General features: G+C 39.6%; 1 protein-coding gene across 1 annotated transcript in view; it reads right to left on the reverse strand.

Annotated features, from left to right (window-relative positions):
- col22a1 (collagen, type XXII, alpha 1) overlaps nt 1-17,880 on the reverse strand; it is an 81,697-nt gene that overhangs the window by 23,558 nt on the left and 40,259 nt on the right. Inside the window, exons 17-39 of the mRNA XM_061253402.1 lie at nt 17,556-17,600; nt 16,369-16,422; nt 15,582-15,635; nt 14,549-14,584; nt 14,251-14,280; nt 13,862-13,915; nt 13,551-13,604; nt 11,580-11,633; nt 9,596-9,649; nt 8,831-8,884; nt 8,592-8,645; nt 7,647-7,700; nt 7,291-7,335; nt 7,136-7,198; nt 4,184-4,237; nt 3,853-3,894; nt 3,565-3,597; nt 3,085-3,138; nt 1,951-2,004; nt 1,714-1,767; nt 1,518-1,571; nt 1,363-1,416; nt 108-212 (exon numbers count right to left, since the gene is read on the reverse strand). Coding sequence (XP_061109386.1) covers nt 108-212; nt 1,363-1,416; nt 1,518-1,571; nt 1,714-1,767; nt 1,951-2,004; nt 3,085-3,138; nt 3,565-3,597; nt 3,853-3,894; nt 4,184-4,237; nt 7,136-7,198; nt 7,291-7,335; nt 7,647-7,700; nt 8,592-8,645; nt 8,831-8,884; nt 9,596-9,649; nt 11,580-11,633; nt 13,551-13,604; nt 13,862-13,915; nt 14,251-14,280; nt 14,549-14,584; nt 15,582-15,635; nt 16,369-16,422; nt 17,556-17,600 — 1,209 coding nt within the window. The remainder of the gene's footprint in view (nt 1-107; nt 213-1,362; nt 1,417-1,517; nt 1,572-1,713; nt 1,768-1,950; nt 2,005-3,084; nt 3,139-3,564; nt 3,598-3,852; nt 3,895-4,183; nt 4,238-7,135; nt 7,199-7,290; nt 7,336-7,646; nt 7,701-8,591; nt 8,646-8,830; nt 8,885-9,595; nt 9,650-11,579; nt 11,634-13,550; nt 13,605-13,861; nt 13,916-14,250; nt 14,281-14,548; nt 14,585-15,581; nt 15,636-16,368; nt 16,423-17,555; nt 17,601-17,880) is intronic.

Genomic DNA, 17,880 nt, shown 5'->3' on the forward strand with positions numbered 1-17,880 from the left:
GGTAGGTGCCACAAGAAAAAAAAAAAAACATTTCTTGTTCAATGGCTCAATAATTAGAAAAGCACTGGGAACAGAAGTGTTTAGAAACACAGGTGTTTTTGTCTTACAGGATGTCCATCCTTCCCTTTCCCCGGTAAACCAGGAATTCCAGCCACACCCATCTCTCCATGGGGTCCTGGGGGCCCAGGACTTCCTTCTTTGCCTGTTTCTCCCTAGAAAAGAAGAATTAGAGATGAAGTACTGTGAGAATTGTCCATCACTCTTCTCTTTTTCTTTTAAATCAACCTTATTACACTACTGTTATCCAGATCACATTAAGGCGCATATTCATTCATTTTAAAATGCTAAAACGATTCTAAAACATGCCTCCAAATGTAACAGTGTTCATTGTCTTAGCACTGGACTCTATTAGTGGTATCTTGAATGGATGATTGTCTGGCATAATGGATGCTTTTTTTAATCCCATCCATCCATTATCTTAACCCACTTATCCTGAACAGGGTCGCGGGGGGGCTGGAGCCTATCCCAACATATATTGGGCGAAAGGCAGGAATGCACCCTGGACAGGTCGCCAGTCCATCACAGGGCACACACACCATTCACTAACACATTCATACCCACAGGCAATTTAGACTCTCCAATCAGCCTAACCTGCAAGTCTTTGGACTCTGGGAGGAAACCGGAGTACCCAGAGGAAACCCACACGAACACAGGGACAACATGCAAACTCCACACTGGGATTCGAACCCAGGACCTCCTTGCTGTCAGGTGGCAGTGCCATTTATGCTATGTATTGAAAATAGTGATCTAAGACATGAAAACATATTTATTATCATGCTTGACCCACCACCCTGGCCTTGTCATTAAGATGCACAAAAGGTTTGACTAATACCTGCTGCATATTTATGCCACTACAAGGACCACAATAACAGAAACTTTCACAATCTGGTTATAGCCCATGGCCGTGTATCGGTAGCCGACGGTGACAGATAGCCTTACAGGCCGTGCGAGACTAAAACACTGCTTCACCCTGTGCTAATATCCTTCGTCCTGTTGCAACAACGCAGACTAACCCCCCTGTGCCAGTTCAGACCAGCTCCATACTCAACATGGTCTGGCCAGCTCAAACTATGCTTTGAAGCAGCTGGTAGCTGGTTATTTCAAGCTGGCCATAGCTGGATTTTACACCAGGGCTCCCCCCTTTTGTGGCAGGTGCCAACAATCTGGCCTCTCTGATACTCCTCCCTGATAGGTGCTCGCTCTCCTGGCACTGCCATTGAAGCGGGCACCGGATACAGGTGCGTGATGTGGCTCCTGTGCTTGTTCATCGTGCAGTGAGTGGTCAACGGCGAAGGTGAATACCTTTTCTCCTCTCTCCCCGGCTGGTCCTGTGGGGCCGGATTTTCCAGGGACCCCCTACAGGTGAGAACAGGGAACAGAACAATGGGCACAGTGAGAGACTGTCGCCAGCAACAATGAGCGCTCCGTGTTAAACCTATCCTCGGGAGCAAACGTACCACATTGCCTGGCAACCCACGAGGACCCTGTTGGCCTTGCTGGCCCGGTGGACCCTGCAAACCGAACAGAAAGAATATTATGGGATGCTCTGAAAATGGAGGGAGAAATCAGGCTGGATCAAGACAGAACCACAGCACCAGGTTGTCAGCCCCAACAACACTGCCCTAGCGCACCGCTGCATTGTGGGTAACTTACCAGATCTCCAGCCCGTCCGGTCTCTCCTTTTACACCTCCCTCACCCTTTGGACCCTGTTAGCGATTGTGGAACAAGGGCAAGAATATGCTGTCTTTATTCATCATAAATAATCACTGCTTTTGGCACCGCACTCAGAAAAGAAAACATGGCAGTACCTTAACATTAGCATCGCTAATGTAGAATGGAATCAGTGTTAATGGATGTTGAAGGAGTGTTGTACCTTGAATGCTACTTACCTGTGGACCTGGCAGGCCTCGGTGACCTTGTTCACCTGGCAGTCCCCTTTGACCCTTCAGAGAACGGCCAAAGATTAGGTCAGCATCGCAGTTACATTAATTCCTGTGCATAAAGCCTTAAATACTTAACATTTAACCAACAAAGTATATTTGTACACATGTAAATTGGTACCTCATCACTGGAGCCTATGTTAAGTCATAGATTTGGATTGAATGTAAATTAAATTAAATGAACGATCTGTATCCAGTACATATTAGACATAGCAAAAATAAAATTCACCAAACTTATCTTTTCTTTTGCAGAACTTAGCTTGTAATGTCTACCAAGCATACTATTAAAGACTTCCCTAAAAACCTGTTATTCATGAACTACGTAATGAAAATGTTAAATCTGTATAAGGAAGCGTATAACATTTTATGGATTACGCTCATTGTTCTTTCAGATGACCTGGGGCATACCAGAACCAGCGCGATTCTTATAATCACATCAATATGTTGTGCAAATGACACAATGTGGTGTGACATGAAGTCCTAAGCACTTCAGTAGCAATGCTGGAACCATTACATCAGCTGGAAACCATTAAAAAAGGTGTCTGGAGTACACCGAAAAAAAGGGTTCAGCAGCTTTTTAAACCACAAGCACTAGCACAACTGTGCTTCAGGGTAATGATGTTGAATATATCATTGAAGTGTTAATTTATGGCCTTGCAACAGGCAAAATGTAATCTTTGTGAAAACTATGAACATTGTGTGGTTAGTGTTAAGTTTATTCTGAAAGATTGCACACAGGCATGTTTAACTTTACATAGGTGTAGATTCAAATAATGTATAATAATAATATAATAATACCGGGTGGCAATTTAGTGAAAAAGCAACTGTTAGTGATTAATTGGAAACATGTCTCTACTCTAAGATACAGTAATTCAAATCTGATCATTGTCAGCAAGCACACTGTTAAGCACATGAGACGCACAAGCCTTTCCAAAGAAACATTGGCTCTCTTCTGACATCTAGTGACTCATTCTGTGCATCACACCATCTCCCCAGTACAGTACAGCAAATTTGTTACTCTACAGAATGACTATATTTTTGAGTATTTTACAGAATTGTTTCATCATTCTACGAATGACTTACAATTTCTCCTGGCTTTCCTTGGTCTCCCTTCTCGCCTCTTTCTCCAGGTACGCCCTAAGTAAAAAGAAAAGACCTCAAAAAACCAGGCAGACAAAACAAGTGATTGATATTGTCCTGGGATGCATGAACTGTGTCTCTGTGTGTGATCTGAATAAATGTCCACTTCATTATGAGATTTGTTCAGAGCCATGTTTATAAGAGCATTGTTTTGTTTTTTTACAATGGTGCTTGATGTGATATACTGGTGTTTATCAAGCATTGTTGTATACAATGTGTTAGGTCAGTCATTCTAGATAAGATTGGCTGAATAAATTAAAATGTCTTACACCACACTCTGGGATGCTCAGAGTACAGTATGTTCTGCTCCACAAATTTCAAGAGTGTAACATATATTGTCATATTGAAGGAATGGCCAGAATATGTAGCACTGAAAATAGCTATTACCTGAATATAATAACATAGCAACAGTTAAATACTCACTGGTTCGCCAGGTTCTGGGATTGAATTGGCATCCTAAACAAAAACAAATACATGTATTGCAGTTTATTCACTATATTATCGCACTTCTGAATAATGGCATTTTTATCTACACTACGCAAACAAACACAACACAAGAGCATTTGTTAGTTACAACAACAGGCTTTTGAAACGTCAGTGTTAAACGCTGAGTCAGAGCCTGGTCAGAAAATGGGAGGGTTGCAATGGTACTTTTTACCACATGAGACAATGCATGCAGCAATACATGTGACACTGTGCTACTGTACATACATTTCCTGGGAGTCCGGGAGGTCCCTTGGGCCCATCGTCACCCTGAGGACAGACACAGTGGCTGAACATTATGACCACACAATGGTAATGACCTAATGAAGCTGCATTTCCCTTGACAGCAATTACTATAATAGTGCAGCCGAGACAGTTAGACTTAAATAGGGGTTTCTAGAAAAGTCTCCGCTCAGTATGAGTAATATATTCCTGTTGGAAATAAATCTGTCAATTACAGTATACCATGGTTCGGCATGAGAGCTCAATCAACTCATATTTGAAACAGACTATAATTTTAATCATCCAATCATTTCAATCATTTGTGCATTTATCTCACCTTGTCTCCTTTGTCACCTTTTATCCCAGCAGGTCCATCCCGCCCTCTTTCACCCTGATATAGGAAAGATTTGGATTTGAGACAAAATATTTCCCTTCAGGACACAGGATTCCATCACATGCAGATTAGCACAGTGCAGAATTTACATGAATGTCAAAGATTCAGTGCTAAACCACACCATACTTTCTCAGTATACTGTACTGTACACCCACTCATTATTACAAATAATAATAGAATTTATGACCATTCGAGCAGTGAAACCGGCTTTCAGCAGTGGTCCACCAGGTCTCCGCACTTCACTCATTTGCCCTCATTGACAAATCATTTGGCAATCGGCAGGGGCACTTCACTAATTACAAAATGAGGGACTAATTATGAGGTGTTTGTCAGTGCAAAACAATAAAATGATAATGCTGTAATGCAGCACTAACTTCCTCTAAATGACTGATACACAACTGAAACAGGTCTTTCCGGGCACATTTTTGGAGGGCCGAGTTCAATGTAAATCGACTAACGTTAAATGAGGAGGGGGATGGTTATGAACAATGGACTAAATTGAGGAAAAAAGTGATTTCTGATTTCAGGATGTCTTCAAAAGACACACAATAAATAATAAACAGTGAGCCTTACACAGGAAAGGAGGTGGCGAGAGGCATGGTTTAATTGAATTGAAAAAGTGAATCCCCAAAGTTTTGTGCATTTTTAACAAGCATGTGGTGAAATTGGAAAACATCATCCAAGCAAGAAAATAATGTACGAGAGACAAATTTGCACTGGAAGGATGTTCTGTGATAAGATGGCCTCCTGGGCCGTGCAAAACCAGATGGGGAACTTCATGTTCTGCTGCAGACAACCATTTTAAAGACAGCAAGTTTTTTTCAAGGCTTATAGAGAGGCAGATGGACATTACAACCAGCACTATTGCACTGAAGGAGCTTAACTAATGAATGTTTTGGAGAAAGGGCCATCTCTTGTTGTGCAACATGGCCAGAATCAGACCGACCTCATCCTGTGGGTTGGGAACGCAATATTTATGAAACCTAAAATAGTCTGGTTAATTTTTGAGACCACACGTCCTTGCTGCCCCCAGGGCTGTGTTTTAACATATAAATGTTAACAGCCCAGTCTCATAGCACATATGTACAGTGGGCTCCAGAATTATTGGCCTTCATAAATATGCACAAAAAGTGCTGTAAACTAAAACATAATACAGTTGTCCAACATGCATAAGGTAGTTAATGTTATTAATGATTCACTGGAATCAACCAAAGTCTTACGTTTTTCAAATGAAAAATCTATTTCCACAAAAAATAGGTTCCACAATTATTGGCATCCCTGGTTTAATACTTTGTGCAAACACCCCTGGCAAAGATGACATGAGTCTTTTCCTATCATTTACACACATTTGGAGGGATTTCTGACCATTGCTCCATACACAACTTTTCAGAATCTCATTGATATCCTTGGGATACCCCCCTCTGCAGTTCAGACCACAGGTTTCTAATTGGATTTAAGTCTGAAACCATTCTGCCATCTGCCATTGTTTTTTGTTGTTTTTTGTTGTACTTAACCGTGCAAATCCTTATATGCATAGACTAGATTCATGTGATGGCTGTGCAAATTTAACAACACTAGGTAAGATTAATTAACAAAATGATTGTCCTTCCCCAAACCCAATGGACCCTCCTGGTGTGATTAGTTTAAATTTAATATAGCTTATTATATTTATGCAGAGCAGTCTAATATATTATTGTATAAATGCGGTTTTCGAATGCAGATCGCAAAGTGTGAGAACAAACAGTGTTTCATTTGATGTTTTGCCTCACAGGCAAGAATGCCATCGGCCAAGAAAAAATACAGACAGTAGGGGCAGCCACGTAACATTTCAGGGTGGCTCGACACATACAGAGTAACACTTTTCTCTGGTTTGGAAATATCATTTGTATTTGGGGGGAAAATATTTTCTCTTTTTGAAATTGAAAAGATTAAAAGATGAGCCAAATTTAAATGCAAGCTCTGATCTTTGTATGTCCCATCATCAGTCTGTGCTCTCCCAATTGTTTTATATCAAAGTCTCAACAATATGTTATTGGAAAAGCTCTGCCAGCTGATGGCTGAAAATTAATTCCCATTGTTGGAGTGTTGTGGGGAAAGGGGAGAGTGTTTACAGTGTGCATATGAATTCATGAGTCTGAATTCGTAAAAATTTAATTGACACAATAAATGGTAAAACCACCTCACCACATACAAATTAATGGTAGTGTTATTTTGCTAGCCAAATGCTTAATTCACTCACAGTGGGGTCGGTGAATAATTTTTCAGTTCTCCAAACACTGTCTTAACTTGTGAGTTTTCCCACTGTGCATGTAAGTTTGTGTGTATGTGCATATGTGTGGGTGTGCGTGTGTTTGCGTGTGCGTCTTTGGTTGGTTCTGAAATCGTCCATTGTGTAACAATAAGTGGCCCGATCCAAAGTAAAGATCATTCCACACTCCACCAGTAAAATGTGTGCAATAATCAAGTCAGTAGAGTATACTTCATTATGCAGACTGCAGGCAAACAACCAACCAACAGGAGTCACTAGTGTGCAGTGAGACGTGATAATGCCACTGCTGATAATGCTACATTACATTACATGCTATTTAGCTGACGCTTTTATCCAACACGACTTTACAGATGATTATACCGGCCTGGAGCAATGCAGGGTTAAGGTCCTTGCTCAATGGCCCAACAGCCGTGATCTGATCTTATCGTGGCTTCACCAGGGATTAAACCGCCAACCTTGTGGGTCCCACTCATATACCTATGCTCTGCAATGGTCCAAACTTCAGAGAAGGACACAAGGAACTTGTTTGTTTAATAACACGCATGGTGGCATTAGCCTTTTCCCATTTATAATGCTATAAGCCCTGCTAGGTTTTTGATGGAATCATGGCGGAATGCTTACTCTACCTGAGAGCCTTTCTCCCCCCTTTGCCCGGCGATCCCTGGCTGTCCCAGCTGCCCCGCCAGTCCCTGTAAGAGAGAGAATGGTGGGTCTGTTCACATTGAGAGACCATTTACATTTACAATATGAGCGGCCATTTTGCGGCACAAGGGCCACTCACCCTCTCCCCTGCAAGTCCTCTCGGACCAGGCGCACCCTCCTGGCCCTAAAATAAACAAGATAGCATCAAAGGAACACTGAGGTGGATGACATCACTGATGACAGGGTCCATGGTTGAGATTCATAGCTATCACTCTATGTGTCCAAAGTGCAAACGTATTTTCCTCCCCGTTACCCAATGACAGATGCCACCAATCATGGTACAATGAGTGCTCCGTCCCCATTTCCACAAACCCGAGTTTGTTTTTCCACTTAATGTTGCTTTGAGAAGCTGTCACCCATACAGTACGTTTTTATGGCAGTCAAACAATCATGCTGATAGCAAGGTTATTGTACCGTACTTATAATAACTGTTACCTTAGGCCCAGGTTTTCCAGGAAATCCATCTAAACCGGATTCACCTGGAGGCCCCTGTTTGAAGGAAAGAGAGATGAAGTGATTAAGTATACAGCAGATTAATAGATGTGATATTGATGAATATGTTATGCAGCTTTACATGTCCTCATTTACCATGAGTGATTCCAATGTCTATTAGTACGAGTTAAACACTGTTAGTAAGTATATTTGCTTCTTTTTGCTCCAAATGCATGTTGCAGTGAAAATATTTTGAAAATTTCAGTTAATTTCAATTGAATGTCACATATTTATATACTTGGAAATACCATATAGCGCACAGGAAGCCAAACTTGAATTAGGATGCAGGGTCTCAGGAGGTTAAGAATGGCTGAGCGGTCAGTAGCTCTACCTGCGCACTTTATAACTGAGCAGTTTCGAGAATTTTTAATTTAACCATAAACAGTTTTTAAAAAAAACAGTCAGTTGTGTCAGCATACATGTTCATGTACTGCCACTCGGCAGGATTTCATTTTCATGATATGATATCTTTATTCAATTTTAACAATGTTGTAGTATTTGTATTTTATGTGTTTTATGATTTTCCTTTTGTGTTGTATATGTACGTATACATGTTTGAAAAGCCCATCTAGGGACAAGTATTGTAAGTGAGCATATATCCTATAAATCAGCCATCACCTCAAATACAAGTATGGCCCTGCTTTTCTCCTGGTAATTAGCTGAACAATTAGTGCAACCGTCTTCACACCTGACTCCTAGGTAAAGGGAGTGTGGAAAACCTGCTCTCTAGGACTGTGATTTGATGATCCCTGCTAAACATGCTGTGATACTTTGCATTACATTTGTTTTCACACTAATCTATGTTTAAATAGAAACATAAATACATTTGTCTAACTAAATAAACATTAAATAACAGAAAGGCCACTGTACAGGTGATGCAATACTAACCTTTGCCCCATCATTTCCTGAGAACCCATCAAGCCCATCTTTACCAGGTATGCCCTAAGGAAAAAGAAAACCGTCAGAACCGTTAACTTAAGTTACATTAGCAAACTACTTCTACTGGCAATGAGTGCTAACAGTGAACTCTCTCAAAGACATGAAGACGAAATCCGACATTAGAGACTGTCTCAAATGTACTCAAATGATGCAAGTGTACATTTCTGTCAAGGGCCACAACAACTCACAGGTTTTCCTGCCTCTCCAGGTTTTCCTGAAAATCCAATTTCTCCAGGCAGTCCCTGAAGTGTGAAAGTGAAAATAAATTAACACAATCAATGTTAATTCTACTTAAAATCAATGCTATACTCATGCAGTAGTACAACAAGAAAACTGTACTAAATGCATTAATGCATATTAATGCATATCTGATTAAATACGTAGGCTTTTCTTGTCAAGAAGCAACAATGCATGCAGTAATATCCCTGCTGTAAAATCCAGCTATGCCAGCCTGACCAGCGTGAACATTGATTCAACCAGCATGGGCCAGCTGGTCATGAAGCTGGTCTAGCTGGGTATGAGCTGGTCAACCAACAAACAGCCGTGTTTTAAACATAGCTTGAGCTGGTCAAATCATGTCAAGCTGAGAGTTGGTCTGAACTGGCCGACCAGCTAAATCATGTCAAGCTGGGAGCTGGTCTGAACTGGCCGACCAGCTAAATCATGTCAAGCTGAGAGTTGGTCTGAACTGGCCGACCAGCTAAATCATGTCAAGCTGGGAGCTGGTCTGAACTGGTCAACCAGCTAAATCATGTCAAGCTGGGAGCTGGTCTGAACTGGTCAACCAGCTACTAGCTGTTTCAAAACCTGGCTTCAGCTGTTTTTTTCAGCAGGGATAACCTCAGATTGTGTCAGTTATAATATGCTGCCATTACATAGTTTAACTGCTCTTGATCAAGCCCTTAAAAATCTGAAATATTCTTCAGTATCGTTGTCTTTAATCAGGGACTCACAGGTGGGCCAGTTTTTCCAGCAGGACCAGGTTGTCCAGGAGGACCTTCAGGTCCCTAAGAAAAGCAATACAAAAATAAACAGTTAAATCCCTTGTTGAATCAGTCAGACACAACACAGGGCCAGATTTACTAAGGAAACAGTCGCAGTGCAAAAATATTTGGTCTATTGCAACTCATTTGTGGGTGCATATACCAATATATTAACGCCCGTTTTACAAGACTTACATTACTAATGTAAGTCCAATAAATGAAACACCCTTTTGCAATTTTGCAGTAGGAAACACCCATAAAATGTCAGAAACATGGCATGCTTGCACATACAGTTTAGAAGGTGCTGTGAAATTGGTATGGAGCTACAGTATAACAAGAAAAAGAAAACATCAATTTACAGATATAGATAGTCAACGGGATGTTTCACACCCTATTACAGCATATAGGAATACATCAGCAAAAGAGAGAGAAAATCGCACAAAAAATCTATTCTGTAGTCCTATAAAAAATAGACTACATATATAAAGAAAAGACATTGTGATCTTGTGCCAACTTCTTATGCCAATCATAATTATCTCTAATTATTTAATTGACTCAATCATATCTTATCTGAGTACCAGCTACAGCTGCAGGCTGTAAGTGTATCCTAATGATTTTGCTGTGCTCAAATACAGGCTTGAATTAGGGTAATTCATAGAGTTGTCAGCAAATTAAAAACAAGGCAATTGGTTGGAACAAAATACAATAAGCAGATCGGCCCTTGATGACCAGAGTTATGCACCCCTGACATAGTTTAACGCTAATACCGGTAGAACAACAGGTGGACAAAGCCCCGCAAAATTAGAAAGTTGTGGGGCTGTGGACGGAATAGACACAAATTAACTCATAATGGGAGAAGGCAAAACCGTATTCACAAATCATTACCCTAATGAACGTATATGCAGAAGCTTAAATTCAGAACTTGCTGCAGATGCAGATTACAAACTCCTAGCTGACTTCAATAGATGTCTTGCGTCCTTCCAAAGATAATTTAACATTATATGTCAAATACATTAGGAGACAGACATGTGTGAAAGAAAATGAAATCCTGTCTCCTTTTCGGAGTGTTAATGCATTAATTCGTCCCCACCCCACCCTGCCGTGGATGTGCTTAGCCTGCAACCGAACACCTTGCCCCTGCATAATGCGTGTGAGCTAAAGGCTATAATGGCACACAGAAAATACCGCCTGCTTTCAGCAGTTCCAGGACTCTCACACAAAGTAGGGAGTCACATTTAGTAAATCGGACATAATAATTAATTTGGGTAATGTGAGTGACCCCCGCAAATTACATCCTATTAGCATCCTAATTAAATCCAAACTTTGACCCATTGCTAGCATTTAGTAAATCCCACATTGGTATTGGGACCTTATAGCGAATGTCTTTACATCTGAAAAGCAGTCCTTTAATAAATCTGGCCCACAGCGTCTTTCTATAATAAGGGCTTTTAATTGTATCCACTAGAGGGAGTCTCAGTCACATGCATTGCATAAACCACACAGAACATGATAAAATGATTCAGAAAGAACTTTGTGAGGCAAATCATCCATACTGTTGTTCCAGTTCTGTCTTTCTGCTTTTTGTCTTTTTTTTTTTTACTTCAGCCTAAGTGTTTCCACAGACACTGTAATAGTAATATCAGCTATGTGCTACCCAGAAAACATATTAGTAGATCTTATAATGCTGCTCCAGGCTCTGGATCAAATAGCCCATGTGGGATGTGAGTGCTACACAAAGTAAATACTGACAAGCTTGTGTATCAACAAAGTATACACAAAAGGAATAAACCACTACAAGGTATTGCCAGGGGAAAAGTGGAAATGTTATTATGTTGAACAGGCTTGTGCATTATTGTTTTAATAACATCCCAATCTTGACAGTAAGACCCATGGTTCCACAACACAAATAGAAAATAATTGTGAATACATAATATTTATGAATACTCTCACTTACTTGTGGGCCAGGTAGTCCATCCACACCAGGCAGTCCGCTTTCCCCTTTCTTACCCTAGAACAATGATTATATAATCAGAATATAAAACATTAATATAAACATAACAAAATATGATAATTAAGCAAAACCAGCTTCCACCTATTGGTTTGTTCGTGTTAATTATGTGCAGCATAGCCACAGTGATTTTTGTCTCATATCGACTGATTGTAGGGTAGTGCTGCCCCCTGCTGCAGAATACACAACTACATTCTATTTCACCTTGAAACTATCAGAGAAGATGGCTACCTATTGGCAGGGAAAGCGTAAATGATAATGACTACAATAAATGGAGCTGTACTGCTGATTAGCCAAGCAACCAACCTGTCTGTGATACTGGCAGTATTATTACTGCTACAACTCCCCTACAGTGAACTGCTGTTCCACAGAGACATTCAGTCATATCGGTGGCCAAATTCAAAGCCAGTTAACCAATGCCAAAAATAAATGCCAAAACAGTTATTTGCACCTCTCACAACTGACACTATGCCATGCCAGTGATCTAGTTTGCAATGCATGCCTAACAATAGGAAGAACTTTACAAGATGTACAGTGCAGTACAAATAAGTTGGCTCTGTATGACTGTACACATCCAGCTAAACCGCTGTCCTAAAGTACATTTGCTGACTAATTAAATAACAAATAATTATGTAGATTAATTGTAACAAATACTGTACATGCTTAAGCATGTGCCCCAACACATCTGAGAGAAAACTCTCACAGTGGGTATTGTAGTGCTAAAAACGTGGAGAAATGACCTATTTTAAACTACTTATTTATCTCATCTGTATCATCCTAGATTCAGTATTCTTCAGTCTGGTTGACTGACAAGTGGCAGTGCAGTCTTCAACATTGAACCTTTCTTTAAGGGGTATGCCATGATCTATCTGTTTGGTGAACCTACAGTGCCTTTTTTCAATAGCTCTCTGTAACTCTCCATCCATCCATTATCTAACCTGCTTAGTGGAAGGCAGTGCATTGGGAAGGCATTTGTAAAAGATACTGAAGCTAATGTCCAGAAATATTCAAACTAGGTCTTGTTTGAATCAACCAGTAATTAGGCTCTTGCCTACCTTTGAAAGATAAATTATATCAAGGGTTTTTTTCCATGCAGTACAATAGAGCATGATTACATGCATGAGCATGTGGGCTACTAACTGAAATAAATATTACAGTGCATGTTTGACTTACATTGAGAGTGTTCCTGGCTCACTTTGGAGAGCATTGTGTTTACATTGAGAAGAAGTACACTTGTTTCTCAAGTATTATTTAATGACATTAATTTATATTCTATTTAATTTCTGCCTATGACTAAATGTCAACAAGTTTTCTTTTGATTCAAAGCTCTTGCTACACACAGATGAGTATTCGCATTCTCTACAATAGATATACACTAATATACCAGTGGTTTACAAATTGATTTGCCACATCCTTCAGTTACAAACCACCTAACCTAACAAGCCACAACCACCTGTTGTCTTTTGGGGTTGAGTGGGCTATGAAGACTAACTTTTCCCTGCGGTTTTTATAGCCATTACAGTATAGTACCTGCATATCCCCGGGGTTAAGAGTCAATGGTCTTGCCAACTACAGACTTTTGTTTGTGTGGCTTGTTCATAAACTTTCCTCCATTAAAATCTCTGGAAATCCCAGAGCAGATCTTTGCTGCAATATAAATTGCAGTGGTGTTTACAGCCGGTTCCTATGGCTACCAGTGCATGATGATACCAGGAATTTGCTAAATGACTTTAAAACATGGGGTGAGCAAAGCCATGATAGTAAATGTAAGTATATGGAGGTAGAGTGAAGACATGGCAGGGGCCATGAAAAACACTTGTTATTTGGTCATTCGGTGATATAATTATTCACAGTACTGAGGGCATGTTATGGATAATTCCACTATTGGCTGGCTGGCCAAATAAGGCACAGTCTTACCCTCTGACCAAATTCACCGGGCTCTCCGGGTTGTCCTTGGGGACCGGGTGGTCCCTGAGTAAAGAGAATGTTATCAGAAAATAGTGAAAAACTTCAAAACTTAAAACATGTATAGCAAACACATGTACTATGGTTAAATTCCATGCAAATACATATCATTATAAAGTTTTTTTGCTCATTTAGAAGTTATTTTAGCAGAAATGTCATTGACATAAATATTAGGGAGACTCAGAAACTACCTCAAAATATTAGAGTAAACTTCAGGCACACTGCACCTTTACTGCACAGAAACTAGTAGAAATAACTCTTACCACAGGTCCTGCAGGGCCGCCTGGTCCTGGGGGCCCACGGGGTCCTGGGGGTCCCTGTAAAAACACAGTAAAACAGTAAATTGTATCAAGAGTGAATAAATAAATGAATGTGATAATTTAACCTCAGACCCTGCATCCTTAAACAAGGAAATTGCATTTTGGCTTCCCTGAGGTCTATACAGTATTTCTCTTCTAAGGGACATTCAATTAAACTTAAATAAAAATATATATTCTGAAAAAACTCATCCAATACATTTATTAAGCCAAAATATTATTTTTCTCCTGGGTTAAGGTAACTGTTGGTATGTACAGAAAACTGTTTCCACTGTAGAAGATCTGCGAATAAACAAAAATAAAAAAAGGTATGATGAAAAGTAGACTTTACTTACACCATCTCCTCTTAAGCCTTCTTTCTGCACCTAGCAAAGCAAACATACTGTTGAGCATAAAGTCTAAGCAAATTTGACAATTGTCTAAACACTTTATTGACAGTGAAACAAAGGCAAAACCATTGGACCTGCACAGATATTGTATCACTATCAGTGTTATGGCAAGAGTGATATTATTATTAACACATGGCAAGGGCAGAATAACTGAAAGGATACAGAACAACAACAACAACAATAATGCAATTTTAAAAAGCAGAATATACAATTTAACAATAAGTTATCCATAATGTATTCTTACCACATCTCCAGGCAATCCAGGTAGACCTATTTCTCCCTACCAATCAACAAAAGCAACAAAGAGAAACACTTTGGAAACAAAATAATTCAAGTCACTAATCATTCCTCTAATGAAAAGAGCTACTAATGGCAGTATAATGGCAGCAAAGCTGTAAATTCTACAGAGAGAAATGAGAGACTATTTTGGGGGAGCAATGAATGCACTAATTATCTTTCGGGAGGTGTGTACAGTAAATATCACTTCCCAGCTCGTTTACCATTCTTCTACCCTTCAAGCAGGGATGCCCCCTGCAACACGTCAACACACAACACTCCCTCTAGGCGAGTGTGTGTGGTGCGCCAAACGTTCGTTAGAATCGGGAGGCGTGCTAACGGGAGGCAGATCAGTAATTACAGGTAAAAAAATGATAACCTTCACTCATTTTGCAAAAGCAGACAAATGAGTGTACCCTCTGTCATTGAGACAAAGGAATGTCTGGAGCATCTAGAGGTGGAAGAGTACAGAGAAATCTGTCTGTCTGATGTCGTATCCCGTCGTGCAATAAATCACAGTTCTTTTTTCTTTTCTTTTTTTAAATGCTTTCTGGGGTTTTTTTTTCCTGTTCTTTTTTTGGCTCTTGAGCAAAATGGGTTCAACTGAGAGAGACTTTTGCATGTTTTATTTCTCTTTCCAACACCTTTGGCTCTCACTGAGGTACTCTCAATGGCATTGGGTATTCACTATGGCTCCTTTGTCATGACCTATAGCAATTGAAACTCAGGTCATGCGTCATCCAACCTTTATAAATTGAATTCTGATTCTGTCTCTAGTGTATATTTGAGCTCTAAGACAATATGCCAGCAAAGGAGTAAGACACTGGAGTGAATGTGAATTTTTCACTTGATTACGTGACATAATGAGCTTGAGACAGTGCATGGTCTCTGAAATTGAGAAAATATTTGTGCAGGTAATGCGCAAAAACATTTGACGACATTTGATTGATTGTTTTAAAAGTTGCAAAAGCATACAATAAGATACCACATTGCATTCATACCTTTGCACCTTTGGCACCACTAACTCCTGGCAATCCGTTCCCTCCTCGTATGCCCTGTAAAATAAGTTTAATTATGTTATCCATTTTTCCAAACAACCACACAATCAAGCTTGTAAAAATCAACCCAGGATCTCAAATGTTATTGCCTTGATTGAAATTCCTCCCCCAAAAATATAACTGTTATTAGCTGCTTGGCAGAGCAGCTTCTTGGGTCATCTGAAATTCCATCCGGCTCAAAACTTTGTTTTTACTTCAGAAAATTGCTTAAAAAGTATGAACACAGTCCCTCCTTGCAGACTAAACACAGATGTTGTGTCAGTCGTTTCATTGTTAGCGTTCTCCAGCCAGTTTTGCCCACCCTAATATGAAGTGTGCCAATATCTGTACCCCATGTACCAGGAAAAGCCCTGTTACCTCATTTGAGCACTTAAGCAGTTCTATATTGTAGATTGGTATGCCAATTTGACACACTTTCATTGCCAAGGGTGTTTCATGGCAAGTTTTCAATATAACAATAAATTAATAAAAAATGCAATCTAGGGAAGTGCTCTGTTGAAAGGGCCAAGCACTTAGTGGATTTCTGGAACCTTTCTTAAAACTTTAAAAGGCATTTACTTGTGACGCAGGACATGGAAAACCTTTCTCTTAGGTTAATTGATAAGTTGTTATGATCTTTTTCCCTGTTGTAAGTGAACAGACACAAACATCCCCCCACCCTCACAGAAGCAGATTAAAATATACACATAGTACTGTGCATGAGCACTATTGACTGACAGTAATAACTTACATCTTTCCCCGGAACCCCAGGTTTTCCAGGAAATCCATCCAGACCAGGTTCTCCCTAGCATGTTACAGAGAAAATTATTTTTAAAGAGATTTGTGGGAAGTACATTGAGAAATCTTCAGGCTTCAAAACTATTTAATATCATCAAATGCACTTGAACTTTACATCTTTTAGCAATTTTTTTTTGTTTTCTTATTGTTTTCAAGCATTTGTCCAGATATTACAGCAGATTGAGGTATGGAAGGCGACAGCACGACGCCCCTGAAAAGCAGGAAGATAAACATTGCTCAGTGGGAAACACATATTGGAAGGTTACTTCATTCTGACTCCTACTAGTAAAAAAATGTCCATATGGTAAACCAATCTGTGTTGTGCAACATGCCAGTTGAGCATTCATTTGGATGCCCCAACATCATGAAAATAAGATAAATCAAAAATGTATCTCTACAGAATGATTACAATGGGATTATCCCATCGTGCTGCATACAAATTGGATTTGTTCACATTGCAAATGAAAGATAATTTTTGAGGTAGGCACTGTGCTGTGAATTAGACATCATTGTGGTTCACCCACACACTCAGCACAGGAAATTCAGAGAGCACATTGAGACGACCGACCACATCTGTTTATGCCATTTTCTTCCTCCGCTGAGAGGTGAGTAGATCTGAGGGGTGATTGTAGCATGCAGCGTTGTTCTTTGAGTTAACTCTGTCTCAATCCCAATTCCCTTTTCACCTGAAGCCGTTGTTTAAATAGCTATCACCTTAGATTACCTTGGAGAAGAATTTACTTATGTCAGTTATGTTAACTAAATTCTGCTCAATCCATCAATTACATTAATTTCTGGTACAGTAAATAATTACCAACAGGTGGCACTGTAAGCATCTTTTTTTTTCTACTTCCAGATGTTATTTTTTAGTTTTAATTTTCCAATACCACCAGACTAGACTTTTATTAAAGGTAATTGAAATAAAATTAAAAAAAACTTCTGGGCCATATTTAATCGTAAAACAGTATCAGTCATATTCTCCTTAGCATTTTAAATTATTTATGACAGTGACAGAATACAATGCCACCTAACTAGCACCACCTCCATGTAAATATAGAGAAAACACCCAAGGACATTATGAATATTATTGCAGGAACAAAATGTAGATAGCATCATCAATTCTGCAGTAATCACTCTCACCCTTAATCCTGACACTCCTTTTTCTCCTTTAGGGCCTTTTTCACCCTACAAAAATAAACAGATGATTAAACAAACATAATTAAAAAGTAACGATTTAGTGAAATGCTAAATGCAGTGTCTGTGCTTATTTCAGTTTAGCTTCCTTTTAATGGGTCACCTATACTATGTGTCTATCTCAAAGTCTCCAGTTCTGCTGTGGCCTAATATGCACTGCATATCTCACAGAGGCAATTCAATTGGGCAATTAAATTTTCTATGTTCTACTTGTTGATTTGCCCTGTATGCTTGTCTGCCTGGGTATATGTCATGTGATTCTAGTGTATAT

This window comes from Conger conger, chromosome 9 (genome assembly GCF_963514075.1).
Source record: "Conger conger chromosome 9, fConCon1.1, whole genome shotgun sequence".
In the NCBI taxonomy this organism is placed as follows: Eukaryota; Metazoa; Chordata; class Actinopteri; order Anguilliformes; family Congridae; genus Conger; species Conger conger.